The 23,310-nt window shown below is 32.2% G+C and overlaps 2 protein-coding genes across 2 annotated transcripts; both read right to left on the reverse strand.

Moving 5' to 3' along the window:
- Positions 1-627: 627 nt before the first annotated feature.
- Positions 628-4,662, reverse strand: LOC129323043 (pectin acetylesterase 8-like). The gene is made up of 13 exons (XM_054969582.1): positions 4,394-4,662; positions 3,353-3,480; positions 3,148-3,230; positions 2,892-3,021; positions 2,732-2,811; positions 2,519-2,605; positions 2,311-2,435; positions 2,158-2,218; positions 1,984-2,037; positions 1,828-1,905; positions 1,335-1,440; positions 1,099-1,244; positions 628-989 (listed from the first exon to the last, which is right to left on the reverse strand). The coding sequence occupies exons 2-13, from the start codon at positions 3,477-3,479 to the stop codon at positions 864-866; spliced, it is 1,203 nt and encodes a 400-aa protein (XP_054825557.1). The 5' UTR covers position 3,480; positions 4,394-4,662; the 3' UTR covers positions 628-863.
- Positions 4,663-21,727: 17,065 nt separating this feature from the next.
- Positions 21,728-22,404, reverse strand: LOC129322883 (uncharacterized). The gene has a single exon (XM_054969331.1). It carries the CDS (start codon positions 22,185-22,187, stop codon positions 21,789-21,791), a length of 399 nt encoding a protein of 132 aa, XP_054825306.1. The 5' UTR covers positions 22,188-22,404; the 3' UTR covers positions 21,728-21,788.
- Between the last annotated feature and the right edge of the window lie 906 nt (positions 22,405-23,310).

Genomic DNA, 23,310 nt, shown 5'->3' on the forward strand with positions numbered 1-23,310 from the left:
AACTAATCTTTCATCAACCTGCTTTGATTTTGCTGAAAAACGGGTAAAACTTAATTATTTAGATAGCCAGTGCGCGCGCGACACAGAGAGAGAGAGAGAGAGAGAGAGAGAGAGAGAGATTGAATCAACTCAGTTAACTTCTATCTCCATAAATATCTTCTTACATAGGCCTATTTCTTGGTGTCCATTCTCTTGCTTTATCAAAAAAAAAATAAAAAAAAAAGTTCTTGTCTTTTTTCCCTTCTTTCAATTTTGATAACAAAAGTCCTGTTTTTCTAGTCACATACTCACATGGTAGCTCAAACATTCCTTCCCCCAGAAAAAAGAGCACTCAGGCAAAAGTTAACATTGCTCCCAAATTTATTAGGCATAGAACTAAACAATTACTTTGAGTCAAAGCATTCTTCAATTTCTTGTGTTATGGCATCAGTACGCACAGGTAGCACTGTCTGTTGTCTTTGCAAGATAAGCAGTTCAGCTCACCTCCTTTGATAAATTTGGAAAGCTGACCTTCGTAGCTGACGATGTAGTACTAGAAGTTCCATTTGTTGCATTCGTTGCATTTTGCTAACATTCACAGAGCATATCATCCTCTCAATGGCATTACAGGTAAAGCAGATTTTCAAGTAGTAGCAACATAGAACGAATAAATTCTATTAAGATTTAGGAATACGGAAGTTGTAACATTGAACAATCATTGGAGGACACCCAGCAAACAAGCCTAGTGCAGTGGCAGCCTCTACTTACCTTGATGGCTTGATAAATTATAAAATATAAATCACACATTTTTTTCTTATTCAAGATCAAGCTAATTAGGCCTGAGTACAGTTCATAACGATGATATACTATGACATGAAATGAATCTACACTGTAGGATGGTCCGACTCGAAAACACGGTTGTGACAAGTGGGGTTGCATGGGTAGGGGCAATCAATCTGATGGAAAGGACTTCGTTCAAAGTACCAGTCTCCTACTGCTTTCGCAATTGTCTGCAGATTGTTATTTAGACAAAGTTATGTTTTCAAGTGGACATAAAGTAAAAGACAAATAATGAACCACAAGCCAGATGAAAATGACGAAGTATTTGTAGTCTCTTACTCTGTTGTGCAGCACTGGAGAGTCACTTCTTAGCCATGTCTCTTGCGTTCCTGTTTGGCAGTGGGCATAGCAAGAGTCTATAAACATTCCTTTCGACAGAGAGTTGCCCAGAACGGTCAATGCCTTCAAAAAGTCCAACCTGAAACCTGAAAACCAGAAAATGCATAAGAAAGAGATCTTGAAAGTAAGACTTAACCGTTTATTGTTTAAGGATTTCTGATAGTATTGTTATTTACCATGCATGATACCAATTTGATCGGGTGAGCACTTGGTTATATCAAGTTTGCAGCTATGCCAGTGGCCGTGGGGATCAGCGACACCCGGTGCCAAGGTGTTTTTTATCTGAGTATCAGCAATATCTCAAAGATCAGAAAGGAAAATAGAAAGAATTCATCCCTCACAAAGGAGAACAAAATGATGACTTGAATAAAGAGATGAATGGTTAATTTCGCATCCACATTAGTGGTTTTCTAGTCTGATGTTGTCTTTAACCATTTATATCCCTTAAAATTACGCTTAAAAGTATAAAACAAAACTAGACATGATTTTTGCAGAAAGAGAAAGTGACAGAAGCAACGCAGGAATATAACCATTTTCGAAGTTACCTTTCCTTTTAAAAGAACTCACCAACATGTATGTAAATGTAAATATTATTTTAGCAATTTCTAGCATTGACAAAGATCACTCTAAAAATGAATTCATGCATCTTTAGCAACAGATGAGGCTGACCTGCCATGAGTCATAGGCTGCATTTACAAAGAAAATCGGGGTAGTGATTTGTGGTGCCACGTATTGTGGGAAGAAGCACTGCAAGATTCAGGAAAAGTATTAGTAATACCAAGACAAATAATCCCAAAGGCGAGGGACGCTAGTTTACAAACTTACGAGTCCTGGGCTGAGTCTTGAAGTGCAGGATCGAGGTAAATTTTTAGCTGAACCCTACAATAATAAAGAAGAAAAGTTGAACATGAATATTATATATTTCCAATGAAATAAAAGTGGGAAAAGGTCCTTCCACAGCACAAAATATTCAAGTTCTTCGATAAAGGGGAGAATTACATGTGTTTCAACAACTTGACTGTAAAATTGTTCAATATGTTGTGCTCCTGAGACATCCTTTCTGTTGCACAAGACAACAGTGAATAAAATAATTTAAGAAACTCCAGAAACTCACGAAAGAAGGCTGAACAGAAAGCAAATTAAGAAGCCTACGCATTAATGAAGTAACCAGCATCTGAAAAACATTTCACTTTAGCCCCCGCAGGCACTAGAGCTCGAAAGCGATCACAATGCAATATAGAAGTCAATCCTCCAGCTGAACAGCCAGAGAGGATAGCCTGCAATTATAGGTTCCAATCAGTGAATGAAAAAATTACTAGGATGAAATGAGGGGAGGTGGCATTATTTTAATGGATAGTACATTTTGAGCATTTTTCATTCCTTTAGCCAGTAAATCCTCAATGACAGCAACGAAAACTCTTGCTCCTCTGAAGTGAAGATTTGTATCCTGGTGTATCCATGCATATCATATAATAAGAAACTGATCAGGAAAACATATAGAAAATATGTACTCATTAAGATGTTCCGTGGAATTCGAAGCACAATATTTATGATTCGGTTTAGCAAAACTCACTGAATCCACAGCTTCCACATCACCGGTGAATGACGCACCATCACAGTACCTAACTTTGATTCTATTCCAATTGTAGAAATCTGGATCGTACAAAAGTCATAAAGAAGTTATACAAAATGTCGTGTCCAGGTTTTTATAATTATTAACCAGGAGACTATACCTGGATTAAATTTTTCCTTGTTGCTTAGAATTCCAGAGAAGGTAACCTGCTTGGCCATTTGCTTAGAAGAACCTAAGCGAGTGCTCTTTCGGGAAAGGCACGTGGTGACATTGTTGCACCATCCTCCTCCCTAGAAATGAAATCAGATGGAAATTCATTACCAGTGAAAGAACAACTTCCATGAGTAGTCCACAAAAATGAGATTCCTATTTGCAGATGAAGATCTATTTATGCCTATTTGCAGAAATGGACCCACCTCAATGTGTATGAGCCAGTTGTTAATCCCTGATCCAAAACCCTTATCAAAGTGGTAAGCTGGTGGACTCCCGTCCAAACAAACTGCGAATTAAGCGGAACTTCAGATTCCCAACTTCGTAAACATAACTGAATGTTGAAATGGAGATGGACAACAAGGCTTTTAGTAGAGTTCAATTAGATCAGATACAGCAACAATTTCTCACCAGCTCCTTTAGCCACTGCATTCTCAATATAAGTGATTGGTACAAAGAAGCCTTCTGCTTTCAGCAAGATCAATAGAAATACTAGAATATTCAATTTCAAAACCTGACTCGTTCTTGCACTATCCATTCTGCAAAATCCAGCAAATAAAAACTGGCTAAGGAACATGGACAAAACGAGAATCATGCACAGTAAAGATTCCAAAGTAGAATCCAGTAGATATTCTTACATACTATCTTTTCAACCTAACTGTTAGAAACAAAAATTTGTGGTATGTTCTTGTTACTTCAGAAGCGAATGAATCGGTCAGCATTAATTTATAGATTAGAAGGGGTATTCTATGAGATAAACTAGTGCAATTTACAGAAAGAAACATTTGGAAAGTGACACTATATGTGCTCTAACTCAAAAAAGAGCTTTCAATTGTATCTGTACTCTTCTAAACTCAACTGGTGTACCTTTGATAATGTTTTGCCTTAAAAAGAGGGTTTCCTGGCTTTGGACCATACATATAAGTTGGGCTATCATGTTTTCCCCGAGGACATTTCATTGGGAGAAAAACACCTATCCATTTTGAATTTGTTTGGCCAAACACGCAAATAAATAGATCAACAAAAGAGAGCATTATGAATAATTTATGGCCAGTAATGCATAATCAGCAGATAATTATCGAAGAATTTTTTTTAATTTTTACTTAGAAAGATCGAACTGCCTCATCTTATTTGGCGCAAGAAAACATAATACACGGTGTACAGCACAGATAAAACATTGAGCTCCCCCATTGGTTTTGCAGCGGAACATCCACGATAAAGCATTTCCATATGTGAAAATAAATCCAAACAAGCAAACAAATCAGTCTCCATTTGTCCGGCATAAATCATTGATCTCCTAGGAGCATTTCCAAAATCATCAGCTTAGCGTTACAATTTACAGAGCTAAACTTAATAGGCTTGAATTGTCTTCACAACGCGTAAACAGAAGGTCCATTGATCTCCTACAAGCGAAGAGTTGAACAGAACTAGAAAAAGAAGAAAATTATTTACCGAAAGAAAACGAAAAAAGGAGGATTGCAAAGCTCGCAACCAGCAGATTCCAAATGGACGGTGCTGAATGGGATGCCCAACCAGCAAGATATAAGGGAACTAAGGGAAAGAAACCGAGCTCAGGATAAGGCTTTAGAAAATGCTCGAATAGAAAAGAGGAATGTGACGAGCTGATTAAAGCAAATTTAAGGACCGAGTCGGAGTGTACAGCAGTGATGAAGTTGAAATGAAGTTTCCATGTGTGAGGAAGAAAGGCGAAAGAAACAACGAATCGCATTTTTTAGGCCATATGCACAGAACCCAAAAACCGACACTCTTGTGGGGTCTGGACAAATAAATCCTTGATAAAATACTTGAATGAATAATGAGTTAATCATAGGATTGATTTTTGAAATAAGACAACAATCACAGTGATAACAAACTCTCATCTAACGAGGGAACTAGGCCAGTTTAATAAGAAGTCCGATATCAAATTCTAAAAATGCAAAAACATAGCATTAGGGGCAAAACTTCTATGAAAAAACAAAAAAAGATTTGACCTAACATGGTCCAAATTAGTCTTATTCTGTTAGATTGCGTTTAGATAGGTGAATTTGGGTTGAAAATTTAAATTTTAAAAATCTTACATTTAAAATTTATAAATTTTAATTTTTTTATTTAGATGATATAAAAAATTTCAAACTGTAATATTAAAATATTTTGTTTAAATTTTAAATTAAATTTTAAATTTCAAATTCTATATTTGAATTTATAAGCAACTCAAACGATGTCTATGGTTTAGTCCTAATCAAAGTCAGTAGTCTGGTCCTAATCAAGGTTGGCTACTCGATCTCAGTCGACTTCGACTGTCCAAACCTAAATGATGCCAGTAGTCTAGTCTCAATTGATAGTGACAATCCGATCTTGGTTGACATCGATAGTCTAATCCCAAACAACGCCTAAGGATTAGTATGGGACGATTACAACAATCCAAGGCCTGTAGATTGGACCTGGATGACAGCACCAGAATATTCCTTGTTAGCAATGGTATTTGGCATTGGATGACAAAAGCTGACGAATCAAAGAAGGTGATCACAGACTAATCTTAGACAGCAATGATAGTGGCGAACTGACACAGGATGGATGCGACAGACACCGAACATTGGTAGCGGATTGACATTGGATGATAGTAATGGATTGGCATCAAATGATGATGATAATGGAAAACTGGCATCTAGCAACAGAGAAGGGTGCTCCCGAACAATATCAATAGTCTAGTCTCGATTTTCACCAACAATCTCCTCCTAATCACTATCGGCTGTCCTATCCCAATTGTTATCGGTAGTCCTGTCCCGATGGATGCTAGCAGCCCAGTCCAATCCCGATCATCCTCGAAGGTCTGATCCTAGTTAGTGTCGGTTGTCCAGTCCCAATCAACCCTAGTCATCCATTCCTAGTCCTCCTAGACTGTCTCGTCAAAGCTTGTGTTCCGATCTAAATAGACACTGGTAATCTAGTCCTAGTCAGCATCGGTGGTCCAAGTTGTTTGACATTGGAAGTTTTATCCCTGTTGGTGCTGTTCGTGCAATCCAGGTCAAAGTTGGTCGTTCTGTCTCAATCAATGCCCGCGGTCTTATCCCTATCAATGTCGACCGTCAGGTTTCGATCGACGTCAGCAATTCGATCTCAATTGATATCAGTCAAAGGTATCAATGTTGAAATCGAGAAGGTAGCAAAGTCAGTAAATGAATGTGATAGAAGAAATAAGCTTCCATTGAAATTTGAAATAATAGGGGTTCAAAAAATATTTAAAATTACAAAATGATTAAGGTAAAATTTAGATTTGAATTTAGAGCAAATCCAAATTTACATATTTTTTATTATTTAAACAATAAATTTAGCTCAAATCTAAATCTAAATACAAATCCACATACATCAAAACATAATGTTAAATTTTTCTAAATTTGACATGAAACATGCTAAGATAATGTTAGTTAAAAAAATAAATTCTCATATAAGTAAGACTAGTGTTTCGACTGTAATAGAGGATCTTGGTATTTTGACTGTAATAGAGGCAGTGCATGATAATAATTGTCATTTTGTATTGTTTAAAAAAAATCTAAGAGCAAGAATAACGAAGTGAAGGGTATGGAGAGTGATGATTGTAATGTCTCCCCTAATCGTAATTGAAACCATAATTCAAGGTAATCAAGGGATTAACCCAAAAGGGATTACCAAGTTGAATTTTATAGAAATGAGATCCCTAGTTTTCATAATTTAAAATAAATCAAAATCACTTATGAATTTTTCAATCAAAGTAAAATAATATTTCAAAAGTATAGAATTTCTTTGAGGAGTGAAAAGATTCAAAACAGTTGAAAAACATTTAGGAATGAAAAACAGAGTAATACGCCATGACATGTGCTCATACGTAGTGGAGGCTCCTTCTCTGTGTCATGCGCCACAATGTGTTGCACATTTTTAGACAGTATTTTTGTTGTCATTTAACAACAAATCTAGGCATTTTTCGACATGCCTCATTTCTCTGTTTGACGTTCGAATGAAGTAATTTAAGTGTCTACAAAAAGTTCTTTTCATAGACTAGTTAATGGAATAAGTTTTATTTTCAAATTAAGTCATACAAGAAAGTAATGCCCAAACACGCTTTCACATTGTTTCTTAGTCTTCACAAATCAAGGATATCCAAAACCTTACACATATGCCAAAAGCAATTCTTAACTCCCAGAATACACTCAATAAACTTATGACTACTTGTACAACACACTACACACACATAATCTTTATCATATTAAATTTTCACCCCTCAACCCTTTTAATATCAAAAACAGAGGAAGAAGTTTTAGCATTGTATTTTATAATCAACATCCACAAATAAAATCAAATCAATAACCTTACACTTACACTAGCATTTTAACCCTATTAAATACTTAAACAACTTACAAACAACATCTCAGAGCCTAAAATACATTCAAGAAATCACAAACATCAATAAGTGCAAGTATATGCAAAATATAATCTAATTAGGAATAAACTTGTTTATTTCACAAGATAAATGAAGTAAGAAGGCATTACGATAGGAATACATAAATTTCTAAGCCTCCGAAGCCTTTTTCTTTTTCACATTAGAGCTAGATCTTATAAAATATTGAAAAAGGAGGGTGAGTCTAACTACTCAGTAACCAAGGGATATTTATACCATGTAGTTGTATATTAATTAAATAAACACACATAAATGGAGTTGATTACCCAAATTATACTTTCACATGCTGTAAGTTGTCATTTTACAATTTAACTACCTTTCATACTTCTTATCTCAAATCACAGGGTACATTGCCACAAGACACACAGACACATGACAATGACCTAATTCATTAATTCCATGCACATAGTCATAACTTAAATGACCATGTGACAATGGCATTGTGACTATTATGACTTGCCGTAAAGTTAACAACCATGCAACACGTCGGATAAACATATATGCATGATCAATTTCACCTTATACCTTCTTTATATCTTCTAACTGAAACCATGTGCTATAATATCAATTAGGGCTCTGTCTGTATGATTGGACTACCAAACTCATTAATTATGAGTTATAACTTGACCAAATATTACAGTACTCACTCTCGAATCACGGCTTTCCTCACTCTCGAATCTCTAGGGTGTTGTATACCCTAAGCTAGCCTTCTCGATAAATAGGTAGAGATAGCTAGGTTCTAGTCTCTCAACAAACTATAGAACAATTTCTTGACAAACAATAGGACAAGGCTATGCCTTCGTGTACCAGAAGGCAACTGTAAATACCATATGGATTCTTATCTACTCCTTTCCTTAAATGAACTCTTGTTAACTGATCATGTAATATATGATACTCACTCATTTCATAATTTCATTGATTCAATATCAACACATTAGGCTTTCAATAATATACTACCCAAGTAAGCATTAATATTATTATTTTCACTACATTATCCACTTCCATTCTCAATTTTGTACCCAATTCAAATTCTTATTTAGCCTCAAATGTCGTAATCACATACTAATACAACCACATCATCATCACATCACATCACATATCACACATCATAAACTTTTCATTTCAATGCATATTCATAGTTTGAAAATTCATCTCAAATTCAACTACACATTTTTGTAAGATTAACATTAATATACTAATATATGGTTTATAGCATGCATTTACACTTACAGACTCAATCATACATGTAAGTAAATCCATTTTCACATTAAAAATTCAATTAACAAATAGGCATTCAAAATAAAGTTTCCCTAATTATCCCAAACTTTTAAGAGATCAAAGGTTTATCCCTCAATGTTTTGCTTCCAAGCTTGCTTTTCAAGTCCAAAGTGGTGCCCAAATGATTAATTTATAATTAATCATGTCTAAATTAATTAACAATACTGAAAACACATTCACTCTCACATTTTCATTTTAAAATACCCAATGCCTTACTTTTCACATTTAGGCCTACCCATTGGATTTATTAACTCTATTTAACTCCCAATAGCTTCATTAAACTCTCATATTATTAATAGTGGATGAACAACCTTCATAATTTCATATTTAATGCCTATTTTTGGACATTAATGGCTCCTAACTACCATGAATGTCTAAAACCCCTCATTAATGGTTTCAACCACTACAACAACTTTCCTTAATTTTATTTATATTAATAAATTCGGACTTATAACCTATATCGATCGAAAATAATCTCCCATTATTAAACCCTAACCAAAAACTTTAACAAAATGGTTTGGGAAGGGAGAAGAAGAGGTTAGAAAACTTATTCTTAGGGTTTGGTCGCTTCAAAACACCTCTAAGAATGAAGCTTTAGTAGAGCTCTCTTCATTCTCTTTGTTTCTCTCATAATCCCTCCTTTCTTTCTTCTATTTGTTGCATCAGATTCACGACTAAATTTTGCAAAAATTGCACTGTGAGCTATGACACATGTCTCTACGTGCTGTGGCATGTGGTACAGAAAGGGTTCATGTGTCCTAACTGGCCCATATGCCGCAGCTTGTCGTAACACGCATTGTGGCATGTGGCACAGAGTCATTTATCTTTGTTTTTCTCACTTTTTGACATCTGGGTGGCCCAATTTCACTGCAAATCCAATCCTAGGGCTGAAAATATAATCTAAAGTATTCATTAGCTCTCTGTAATCATGCATACCATAAATTTACCTAATTACTTTCATTTATTTCACTAATTTGGGGTTAAATTTTTCTAGATGTTACAATGATGAGTCAATAAATGTTTTCCATAATGCTCTGTACCAACTTATAGATATTCGACTAAGGATATTTTCCATGGTGTTCTGTACCAACTTATGAAACGTGTGGAAAATGGGAAACTTGACAATCAACTCTTCCTCAAATTTAAGGAGCCTAATGGGAAATAGATGAGACCGCTTGATGATTATCTCAAATTGGATGTTGATGGATCAGTTAATGAGTCTGGTCATGTTATAGGAGGTTGTGTTCTTAGAGATGCAAGTGGTTAGTAGGTAGTAGGCTTTCAAAGTCTGTCCGGCTATCTCCCTCCAATTGCAACAATGCTATTGGCTTTAAAAGAGGGATTAAAATTGTGCACACAACTTCAGGTTACTAAAATTAAATGCCATTTAGACTCTCATGATAATATTCATTATTCAGCTTATTAGGACTGGAGGAATGATATCATGGAAATAAGATATCTTCTCATATTAGGTTGGGATGTTGAGATACATTACTCTCCGCGAGAAATCAACAGAGTTGCAGATTGGTTAGCAAAAGATGCCTAGAATAGTGACGATGACTTTTGCGTTTGGTTTGAGCTAGTAATGGAATGCTTCGATCTGTGTTGATCTAATGGTGTGATATAATTTTTTGACTTGTCCTTTATGCTTAAAAAAAAAAAAAAGGAGGCCAATGTGACCCGGCACCAACCTGCTCCTCTCGTCACATCTACGACTCTTACATGCTATGTTTTAACGTGTATTTGATTTTTAATTTATTAAAAATTTATTTATTCAAAATTCATTTGGCAAAATTTGATTTAATAAAAGTCAATTAGTGTAATGATATTTGTATTTTGATATTTTTTTAAAAATTAGTTTAGTCAATTGAAGGTTGTTTGAATTATATAAAATAAAATGTATTTTTAAATGTTCTTGATTTGTAATTTTTATTATACAAATGTAACATATTAAAAATGTTTAAAAAATATGATAAAAATTATAAATAATATAATTTTTGATTTTGAATAATACATATAATAATTTAAAATTAAAAAAGTTGGAAAAACATTTATAATAAAATAATGGTAAATAATAGAAAACATTTGCTATAAGAAACAGGTACGGCTTGGGCTTTAAAGTAAAAACTATTTAGTTTCTTAGCTAGTAAGCAAAAATTCATTTGATCAAAGTTAAAAGTAACCCAGGCTAAATGAACTTCCAAGGACGTTTCAATTGTGCTTTTAATTTGATGATATTTTATCCAAACAACATTTTGGAAAGTGGAAAAGAACTTTCTAAACGTGAGAAGTTACAAAACCAAAAAGACCCTTAATTTAATTATATTTTATTAATTTCAGTAAAATATTTAGAAGTCACTTAGACATATAAGACTAGAATATAAACATCATTATTGTTAAACTCTTAAATTGATTGTATAAGTTTATCAGTTTTATGTTTTTAACTTATAAAATCATGTGAACTCGTTTATAAACTCAAACTATATGTAAACCCTATTAAACTTGCAAGTTGAGCATCTAAGTTTACCATTTTTTATGTTTCTAGCTTATAAAATTATATCAACTCGTCATAAACTTGCATCAGATGCAAACTCAATTAAACTAGTTAAATTTGTCGATTTTTTTACCAAGTTCGACGAGTTAGATATATACTATATAGAATTTAATTCATAAAAACAATAGGATTAGATTTGAAGAAAAATAAAAATTTAAAATAAAAAATTAATATTAATACCAAAAATACAAAAAATAAGTTATCTAATTTTAAAATTTTTATGTTGAGTATGATAATCTATCAAGGTATATGAATTTAATTTTAATGATTTATATTTAAAATATATTTAAATCAAATTCTGATTATATTTTATATTTTAATTATTTAATCAATATTTTTAATGACTATTTATTAATAAAAATAAATTTTTATAAATTTATATTTTAAGTTTACGTCCCAAGTTATAAGTTTAGTTGATTAACTCGTGAGTTTAACAACATTGATAAATACTGCTATTATTATGACCAACAATGGATGCATTAGACAGCAGCATGTGAAACTAAAAGCTAGGAGAGTTTACTACAAACAGTTAACACGTGATGAGACTCTGTGTTTCAAGTTATAGGACAAAAATGAAATTTATGATAAAATTTTTAAAATTTATGGATTGGATTGATTGTTGTAACTTGTAAGGTTTATATATTAATTGTCTAGCAAAACTAACACAAGCTTCTGTTATTAACTAAAATCATTAATAAATAATTAAAAATATATATAACATTAATGCTTTGCTTGACTTGTAGAGAAAAATAGAAAGGAGAGAAAATTAGAGGAGAAAAAAATGAAGAAAAGAAAAAAGTAAAGAGATATAATTTTCTCTTATTGTGCTTCGTTAAGTGAAAGAAAACAAGGAGGAGAGAAAAGTTATTAATTTTATATGATAATAATAACATTATTTATAAAAATATTGACATAAGGCTAAAGTATATTTTTAATCCTCTAACTTTATATACTATTTTAATTTGATCCTTTAATTTTATAAAATATCTTTTTATCCTTTAACTTTAACATTGTTACTTTTTTATGTCAATCATTATTATTTAAAAAAAAATAAACTTAATATGCCAACATTTAAAAATATTTTGTTAATATTTAAAAATTTAACGTAAAAATTGGTTGGGATAAAACTAATAATGTTAGGGTTAAAGAACTAAAAAGACACTTTATATAATTAAGGGATTAAAATAAAATATTGTGTAAAGTTAAAAGACAAAATATATACTTTAACCTTGATATAATAAAATTGAATATTTTAACATATTATATATATAATAATTTTTATCATATATTATTGACTGAACAAAATACTAACAAAAAAATATTTTATCCAATTTAAAATTTTATTTATTAAATTATTAAATATATAATAATTTAATAAATATGAGGTATTTAATTTAAAACTAACCTGAAAATTTAGAATTATCATTTGTCTAATTAGTCTAAAAATTAAATATACTACTTGTTTTACAAAAGTTCATAATCAAAATGTAATTATACTACAAATATCATAATAAAAATAGAGGAAAGTGAGAGGATGCAATAAAAAAAGAGGAAATTACTCCATTGCTATTAAAAAATATAGCTTCCATAAATTATAAATGAGATTTTTAAATATTTTAAAATATGAACCGTTCATAAAATCAATTGGATATATTTTACTTTTTTATCCTCAGATTAAATTTATTATTAAAATATAATATATCTATTATAACTAATTCTTCTTAATTGACTGAATCTTTCCTTTGATTTCTTTGAATCATTCCCATTTTTTCTCTTTGAATATAAAATTATTGGTGCTTTTCTTCATTGTGGAGCTTTTCTTCTCTCTTTTTCTCTATTTTTCTCAGGAACACTATGAAGAGGACATTGGACATTGAAAAGGAATCTTCATTTATAAAAACAAAAGATTAGGTTAGAATCTATTATCTATCATTAGATTTTTACCATCTTCACATTTCTCAATAATATCAAATTTTTATGAATTGTATTTGATTCATTTTGGGTAAATAATTATGTGTTTTTCGTGTTATTAATTTACGATACTACATCATTAATATATTTTTATATATCAATGATAAAAAAGTTTATGTTCAATTGTTTAGTTATGTATTTGCGATAATATATTAGTGATATACATCAATATATCAATAATATAGTATCATAAATCAGTAACATGAAAAACACAATTATTTTCCCAAAACGGATCAAACATAATTCACAAAAAAATTTAAAATTTTAATTTATCATAGAAAGTCAAATACCTAAACTAATAAAATAAAAAAAATTATGAATCTGTATATCCATTTCTCTGCCGACATGCTCCGTTCTGTTAAGTATCATTGATGTATCTCACTTTGCGTTTGTCTCTCATGATCATGACTATGGCTCGCTCACTGCTTTGCTGTCTTGCATTCGTCTCTCTCATGTCTAGGTTTGTCTTCTCTCTCACATTCATCTCTCTTGTTCTAGAGATTTCTTGCATTTTGAATCTTCTGGTATTTGCAAAATGAAGATATTAAAAGGACAGTTTTATAAATTAATTATAAACCAAATATTAAAAAGGCCATTTTAAAAATTTAAAAATAATAGGCTATTTCTTTTATTTGATCTTATGATAAAGGCTACGTGTGCAAAAGCCCCATAAAAAAATTAGTAGGTATATTTAGAAATAAATTTTCTCTCCAAGATCTCCTCATATTTGGAGAGAAAAGTTAAAAGTGAAAACATGTGGATTCCACATGTTATTTTCCTCTCACTTTTCTCTCCTCTCTACTTTTCTCTCCGTGGCCAAGTAGGAGAAAATGTTTTTTTTTTCTTACTTTTTTCTTTCCCTCACTTTTTTTTCCCTTAAAGAAAAACTAACCACAAAATAAATAAAACTATAAAAGCATGAAATGACATGATTTTCAGTTATTAAAATATTTTTTTAAAAAATGAAACTCAATTCACTTTTTTCTTAAGCAATTTGATTAAATGCTATAAGTCAATTTTAGACCAAACCAGCGAGTTTGGTTTTGACAACATTACTCATGACAAATACTCTCTCTATTTTTATTTATAAGGCATTTTGGGGATAAGTTTTGTGGGTCCTTTTTACCATTTTTCAAATTAATTATTTATTGCAACATTTTCCTTGTATCCGAGTAGGGAATATTTTTGAGAATGTATTTAATACAGATAGAGTTGATTTTTTTAAAATTTTTTATACAAAAATAAATTACTTTTGAGGTTTTCTTTAATTTTTATGAAAAACATTAGTAGTCACTTATAAATAAAATTGTAGGGTGTATATATTTTAGCGTTGTTCATTAAGGTCAACCCTTGAAGAACTAGAGCTTAAATTGATTGATTTTATTAAACTCGATTACACTCTAGAGCTTTATTTTTACTAGTTCAACCCTGACCATTAGAGCTGAAGGGCCGGCCCTTAGGGCCTCAGCCCTATTTTTTCATTTTTAATTTAAAAATATTAAAACAATATTTAAAATTCTAAAAAACTCATTACACATAATATTTGCATTTCCTTGAGGACCTATTTGGTTGACCTTCAATCTTTGGTTAGATGGATGAGGGACGGAGCATGCACTGGATGGGGGACGGAGCACGTTCTGCACAGAGGAAAGGAGGGTGAGTGGACTCATGGTTAGTTATACTTGGAGGATCAATTGAAGGGAGAAAGAATGAAAATGAGTGTGACAGCCAAATAAAATAAGGCTATGATTTTAAACTTTTAATAGTATTTGATTTTTTTTCATGTTAAAATTTTTTAAAAATATATATAAAATGGTTTAAAAGGGTTTTTTAAGTTTTAAGCTCGATTTATCATTTTTCACACTAAAATAACGGCCTGATCCTAAATTTTTTGAGTTTACCTAATTGGCTATATTTATTTTAAAAAAGGAGAATCATTAAATCTTGGAGAGAAATTTGCATGACCATACATAATGCAATAAAAGAAAAGATGGCCATTTGACAAATCCGATCAGCTTTTTTAATTATTTTTTCGGTAAAATTATTTACTTGTTTGCTAAAGGATCAGCTTTATTATTTAGTGCTGTGCTGATGAAGATGGTTGTCGAAGCTTGTCCCAATTAATGCCTTATACTTTGTCCCCACATTAATAATAATAACATACATTATGATTTATTCATCAGAGAAATTGAAGTGGCGGAGAGTTGAAGTTGTGGGAGATGACACCACTTGCTAGGAAGCAAAATGTAATGTGGGGACAAATATAAATGTAGCAAACTAATAATCCCAATGGTTGTTAAACCTAACTCCTGCTTTTATGTTTGGAATAGCATTTGTAGAGTTTGGAATAAATTCATGGTTCATGTTGGTTGGAAAGTTGGTCAAGGAGATCAAACATCATTTAGGTATGATAAATAGTCACAGCTTCTTAATCTCTTAGTTAATTATGCCTTACATAATACTGATTCCATTCTTCCTGATAGAGTTTCTGATTTTTGCAATAACATATGAAGATGGAATCTTAATCATCTTCATCCTAACATGATTAAACAAATCCTGCTTGTTCAACCTCGTAATCAACTGAATGAAGATAATGTTCTTTTTTAGAGACCTTCTTCTGATGGCAACTTTTCTATCAAATATGCTTATAGAGCTATGGAGATTCATGAGGACCAAAATCATCTTAATATTTGGTCAAAAATTTGAAAGTGGCCCACATATGAAAAAAATTAGATACTTTCTTTAGAAGGCTGCCTGGAATCTATTACAAAACAACTATATGCAAACTAATGGGAATCCTTCACAACAACGTTTTTGCCCTTTTGGTTGTAACTGCTTTGACTCTTCCATTCATATTTTAAGAGACTGTGAAGAAGCCAAAAAGGTATGGAATAAATTGGTCAATTCTACAAAACTTTACACCTTCTTCTCTCTTGATCTGCAAGACTGGATAATTTGAAATGAATGGGACGAAGTCGGTAGTTAGAACACTAGAAGAACACCTTGGCAAAAACTTTTTGCCCAAACTTGCTGGAACATTTGAAAAGGTAGATGCAAGAAACTTTTCTCTGAAGATGAGACTTAAGAAAGTGATATAGCTTTTTCTAGCACTCAACAAATCAACAATGACCTAAAGCTTCTCTCGAAATTAAATCACTTGAACCAAGAAGACTTTAGACATGAAGTCAAATGGAACCCCTTTGAACTTGGATGGGTTAGACTTGACACTGATGGCTCAGTCAACAAACATAGTACTGCCACTTGTGGAGGTATTATTAGAGATGACAAGGGTAATTAGATTAAAGGCTTTCACAAATTTCTCAACTATTATCCTAGTATAGTTGTAGAGCTCGTGAGAATCCATGAAAGTCTCAATCTTTGTTGGAATGAGAAATTTAGCAATGTTAACATCTACTTGGACTGTTTAGAGCCGCTGTCTCTCATTAATCACAACTATACTAGAGATCATTCATTATTCAACACAATAAAAAATATTAGAAACTTCATTATAAGAGATTAGGTGGTCACATTTGATCACGTGGGTAGACAAACAAATAGTCGCGTTGATTTTTTGGCTTGTAGATATTATTTGGAGAACTTTAATATTTTGATCTTAAATGAACCATCAAATGACTGTAAAAGCTTTCTGGCTTTAGATATGACTAAAGCTTAGTCTTCATGCACGTTTTGCTGTGGCCTTTGTATTTAAAAAAATTATGGATATAATATGAAGATATAAAAATAAATATTGAATAATGCTATACATTTTTTGTATCACTCTTTTGTTTTCTTTTACAAAGGAACATATGCAAGAAATCTCAATTTAACTCTTCACATTTCTCTTGTCAATCTCATCTTTTTCAAGAAAAAAGCAGTTTTAAACTATTTATTTAAAATACAAATATAAGAGTAATATGTGAAATTTTTACATCCATAACATCCCACTCATCATCTCAAACTTTTAACTTGCCTATGTAATTAAAAAAAATAATTGAGCCTTTAAAAAATAAGAGGCATGTACTCTTACATAGCACTATTATTCGATATCAAGTTATTGAAAATATTATAATAATAACATAGCAAATATATATTTTTTGTCAATAAATATGGTTGAATTTTGTCGATAATTTTTTTCTTATTGTTTTAAAATTATGAGGTGTAAATAATTAACAATAATTGAATTTTCTTATATAGAAAAAATATACTCCTTTTATTAAAAAATGTAAAGCATTTTTAACCAAATCTCACCCCAATAAATTTGTTACTTATTTTTCAAACTAACCATATTTTTCTATATTTACCTCTATTTAATAGGATATTTCACCCTAAAATAAATATAAAGTGATTTATTCAATAGAGACACTTTTGAAAAAAAATAATTACACTTTAAAAAATTAAAAATACTTTACATTTTTTAACATCTAACCCCTCAAAAAATAATGCCTTACATTTTTTAACAGAGAGAATATTTCTTAACTATACTTAGGAGCAACGATGGAGCCATGATTCTAAGTTTGGGGGTAGAACCAAGATTTTGGTACAAGAAAAACCTTTCTGTTTCTTTCAAATACACTATTTCTCTTTTTTTTTTCTTTATCTTTGTTTCTTAATTTAACTTTTAGTTGTAGATTTGCAAGTACAACGAACGAAAAGCATTAAACAAGTTTACTCTTAAGTCTTCAATCTTCATTCTTTGTTCTTTTTTTCCTAACTAGTTCTTGACTAGTATTTTCAAGACGAGGATGACGCATGTTTAGTTTAGTCAAATTATTTTTTCTCCTATTTTTTAAAGGATTAATATATAGTATTAATATTTAGGTAGAATAAAATCAAAGGCAAATATTCACTAGGCTTTGAATTAAAAAAATTGACTTTTAAATATGGGTTAAATATAATATTGAAATGGATTTAAAGTTTAAAATATTAAAATAAAAGGTGAAAGGCATAAAAAGAAAGGGAGCAAACTGCAAAATATAAAAACACATACCCCATTTATGTTATTTTATCCAAGTATGCCCCCTAGTAATGGCAGAGGGGTTAACAAAACTGAACTAAAAATTGAATCAAATTGAATAGAGTTTTTATTATTTGATTCGATCTATTCAGTTTTTTAATTTGATTAGGTTTTTTTTGAAAAAATATTTTGGTTGATTGGTTTGATTTGATTAATAAGATTTAAAATTGAATAAACCAAACCAATCGAATTATTATATACGTATATAATTTATTAATTTATAAAATATATTTATTTTATTAATTATTATTTTATTTTATTCTTTTTAATTTTATACTTAAATTTTATATTTAAATAAAAGTAAATATATCATTTGATAAGTTGAAAACCTAACCTCTCATTATAATAGGCTACTATCACTTTACAAGCCCAATTTTATATATAAACCTTGTTTGTTTTAGTATAAAAGAAAAATTAATTATTTAGTCCTTTAACTTTGAACTTACTCATAACTTAGTCCCTCAATTATGACTTGCTATGACTCAGTTTCTCAATTATGACTTACTGTAACTCAATCCCTTAACTTTTGACCCACTCATAATTCAGTCCTTATTTTTCAATTTTTTTAAATTATCCTTATAAAATAAAGAGACAAAAGAAATGCTCATATCTTGCTTTAAAATACCCTTCTCTTACTCTTTGATGTGGGATCTAAGTTAATGTGAAAAAAGAAAACTAACAAAAGTTGAGAGATTGAGTCATAAATGGGTTAAAAGTTGAGGGATTGAATTATAAGCGAGTCATAGTTGAGAGATTGAGTTACAAGTAAGTTAAAAGTTAAAAGACTAAAAAATTAATTTTTCTTAGTAGAAAAAAAAACAAATTTATCCCAAGTCCAAGCAGTCTAACATGAAGTTTAAAATTGAATTAACTAATTAAATTAAATTGCAAAATTTTAATTCAGTCCTTATTTAGTTTGATTACCTTATTCAGTTCAATTCGGTCAATGTTTTCAGTATTACTTGTTTGATCAATTTTATACATTTTTGGCACCGGACCAAAGTGAACAATGCTTACCCCTAGTTGTACTCCATTTTATTGGGGTCATAGGAGAAATTGGGCTTTACAAATTGGGCCCGTTTGAGTTTTGATCTGTAAACGCCACGCTCTAATGGAGATGATTCCGGGAGTCGGTTCCTCTCGACCGACTCTCTCCTCACTTCACCTCCACTAGCATGATTCCGATCGGTTTTTGGTTGTGGCCATCACAAGCGTCCCTCATATTATTTAAAAAAAAAAAAAAATAGTGTCCCTTTGGAGCTCGATTTTCCATTGCCTTTTAGCTAAATCCAGGACGATTATTATATTCTTCGTAGTTCCTATGCTCGATCGTATTCAAATTAACACTTTAACAATGCAATCTCCAGTCTGAAGTTCGCTTGATTCCGTAGCTTGCACGCATAATGTTTGCGAAATTGTTTAATCGAGGTATGGTAAACTCTAGAGAATATCGAAATAACATAGCTGCTTACTAGACTTTATTTTCAATTTATTGTGTCCTGCTTGCTTCTGGAATGCTCTCATCTGTCTGTTATGATTATTAGTATACGTCCTTTGCATAACCACCTTTTATTGATAGGTTCCCTGCTGGGCCCATCGAATTCACCATCACACGGTGACTATGTCTGTGAAGGTTGCTGTTTCAAGTTAGGGACCGTTAACTTAGACTTCCCGCTGGCAGGGGAGTTGCCCTTTTGTGGTTTGGTTAACATCACCATGCAAATGATGTCTACCTTCTCAATGTTTGTGTGCATCAATTGATCTGTTATAAGCAATTTAGAAATCAAGAATCCACTAACATGCACAAAAAGTTAAAACAATTTAATGGTTCTGTTTCATGGTATGTGGGATCTGTTAACATTGGGTTTTGCATTTTGAATGTGATTCTTGTTGAGTGTTCAAATTTAACGTTGGGTTATGTATTTTGAATGTGATTCTTATATCTGGAATGGTGTTATTTATTTATTTATTTCGGAGGGAATCTTGATTGGTGTTATTCATGTCACTAGATGCTAAAGATATAAATTATATGGGGGGGCCTTAAGATTCTTGCATATTCTTTCCTTCAAAAGAAGGTAAATACCACTTTCGTCCCCTTGACATTTAAAAGATTACCGGTAATCTTGGCATGATGCCCAATTAATGGTCAGTGTAAGAAATTGAGTGAAACTAGAGTGGCCATTGCGCATTTGTATAGAGCCTAGCCCGACATGAACCGTGAATATGCATGGAGCTTGAGGCAATATTGATGTTAATTTAGTTACTATGTGCAAATCAGATATTGTTCAACTGATTTTGTTTTGTCCAACAAAAGTCCAAGCACTCTTTATCTTTTTTCCTTTTACTTTCTTCTCAATTTTTTCACTTTCAACATTGAACGTTGATTCGATATCTTTCTAGAAAATAATGTTGACCATTCAGATGCGTGCGGCCAAATTGACCCACGGCTCTCCTTACCAGACTTCACTTCTTTATGAAACTCCTAGAGACTGCCAATATTCTTTTGTATGACAAAAGCTGGAGCGAATGTCACACCGACCAGTGCCTGATGTCTGTAGATTACTCTAGCTTGTAGCTAGTCCCTTCAATTAAAAAAAAAAAAAAGACTATTCAGATGCGTGGCTGTTTATAATTAACTTTTGATGGCAACTTTAATAAAATACAACCTAACAGCGATAGAATGTGGGTGAAAATAACCGTTAGATCTGATAAGATTGGATAGATTGGAAATGAGTAGGATTCGGATGCAAAGATCAAATCTGAACGAGCCCTATTCTATAGGTTGCATTCTCCCTAGTTATTACTGTGTGAACGTGCATCAAAGTAATTATAACTTTCTTCTAGGTTGTAGGACTTGAAGATAGTGATAGCAATAGGTCATATGTTTTGGTTTTTCAAAAAGAAGACATCTCCATTTTGAGAGTGTGCCTCATTACTGTTAATCAAATTCTCCGCTTGTTTAACGGGGAGGAGTGTTGTCTTTGCCTCATAAGTTGCTTCTTCTCAAAAGGATCAAGATGTTTTTCTCCCTTGGTAGGTTTGACATGTGTATTGTCTTTGGACTTTGGGTGACTATTTGACCTCGTTCACCATTTCTTTTCCTTGCCATCTTAGTATAAAGAGAGAATAAGGTAACTTTGCTGATCCAGAAAAAGTGCCTTTGGACATCAAAGAAGAAAGAACTAGAGAAGTGATCTCATGTTTATAAGAACTAGAAAAGGCGTGGGTATTTATCCTTTTCCAGTCAATAATGCATGTTGCTTTCTCAAGCAGAAATACATAATCGGCACTACAGTGATCTCACATGCTTCGTGCAGCTATTGTCTGCGATCTATACCTGGGAAGCACTCACTCAGCAACTAACTGCACAAATATCATGTAGTACACATTTCAACTTTGCATGTGAGCCTTTGGGAGCTTAAAGCATGGTAGACGCGATATTTATAGTTTTGTTTTCATACTAGAATCTGGTTGATCATTAGTGCTGATATATTACTGATATAGATTAACACAAAATTAACACAACAAACACGCAAGTTTTGGATTATTCTGTGATATTCTTATCAAATCAGACAATTTAATGCACAGGGGGAGAAAATCATGGGTGTGGAAGGACTGGAATTGAGAAATATGGCTCTAGCGTTGATGCTTCACTTCCCATCATTGATTCACTAGCAACGCCTCCGAGGAATCCATTGTAAAAGGCTTTCACCTTCCTTACGATGTAATGAAAAGATAATGCAAGATAAGAGAAGCCAAGCTGATGAGTCTTTGGTGCTTTTATACTACCTTTTGCACACTCTTCATGTTCAGTACTGTATTCTGTGAGGCTGCTTTCTGCAGGATGGGTACCCTTGGCATTGCCTATTCGGTGATACAGAGAGTTATGGCGATGGGATAGTGAGCAAGGAGCTCTTTCTCTGGAAGCTGCTCTCCGTATTAGCTCCTTTCCCCTAGCCTGCTGGAATGTTATATTGCTAGCAAGTTGTGCTTGCATGGAGCTGAAGGTGTGGCTTCTCACTCTCTCTCTCTCTCTCTCGGGTTGTCTGATTAGGAAGAGTGACTAGATAATCCTTTATATAGAGGCCAGCTTAGAGAAGATAAGGGTTCTTTGGAAAGAATATCAGCTAGTAATTGAGCGGCTAAATATCGAGAACTAACAAATGGGCAACCAGAAATTAAGAAATATGCACGTGAAGTGTGGGGCCTGTTTGGACAAGGGGGGTGGCTAGCACAGTCATATTCATTAACTTTAACTTCTTGGTGATATAAAGGATACCTCGCCCTCAAGTCTCAACTGGTTTGTAGAAGGTCGCAGATCTCCCACTGTGGATCACAGAGAGAGTGTTAATTTTGAAGTGACGAAAATTTGAAGTCAATTTCGTTTCTCTTGATTTAGGACCACCCATGTGCTTTTCCTTTTATCTATAAGGGAAAAAATATAATGGACACATTTATTGATTGCATTGTTGCAAGTTGTGAGGAAGTTTTGCTTGCTTGTGGTATCAATGGACAATGGCACCAGCTTGTACTTACGGAACTTATCTCTCTGCCTTCGTGGCTGAGAGTGGACTTATTCATGTGTTAGGGGATGGGGGAGCTGTACAGAGAACGAAAATTTGTGGCCTATGGGAGCTTCATTCTGGCTAACTTAAAATGTATGTCTGAAAAGAGGAGTTTGGCCCCCATAAATTCTCCAACGAGAATGAAATTCTGAGTAAAAATGTCATTGGTCTTTCTCTGACATACGTTTCTGTACTTAGAAAAGATTGACAATCATGAAATGTGGACTGTTACTTGTGTTATTTTCTGTGAATTCGATGGTTAATGCTAACTAAATCAGATAACTGATACTGATTAACATGTTAAGAAACTCACGTTGCAGGATGGGCCTCGTATATTTTCTTGTCATCTTTTTATAATATCATTATGATTTGGTTTGCACACACTTTTTTAGCCTTTAATATTGTCACAGTTGCAATCTAATATCTCTACTTTTAACTTTTAATGGAGTTAATATCATCTTTCAATATTTAAAATTTATGCAATAAGTCTTTTGAGACCGATAGACTTGTTAAATCACAAAACCACATAGGTTGTTGAGAAGGGATTGTGATTAA

Source organism: Prosopis cineraria, unplaced genomic scaffold, assembly GCF_029017545.1.
Source record: "Prosopis cineraria cultivar Desert tree isolate PC_DT_omini unplaced genomic scaffold, ASM2901754v1 PC10, whole genome shotgun sequence".
In the NCBI taxonomy this organism is placed as follows: domain Eukaryota; kingdom Viridiplantae; phylum Streptophyta; class Magnoliopsida; order Fabales; family Fabaceae; genus Prosopis; species Prosopis cineraria.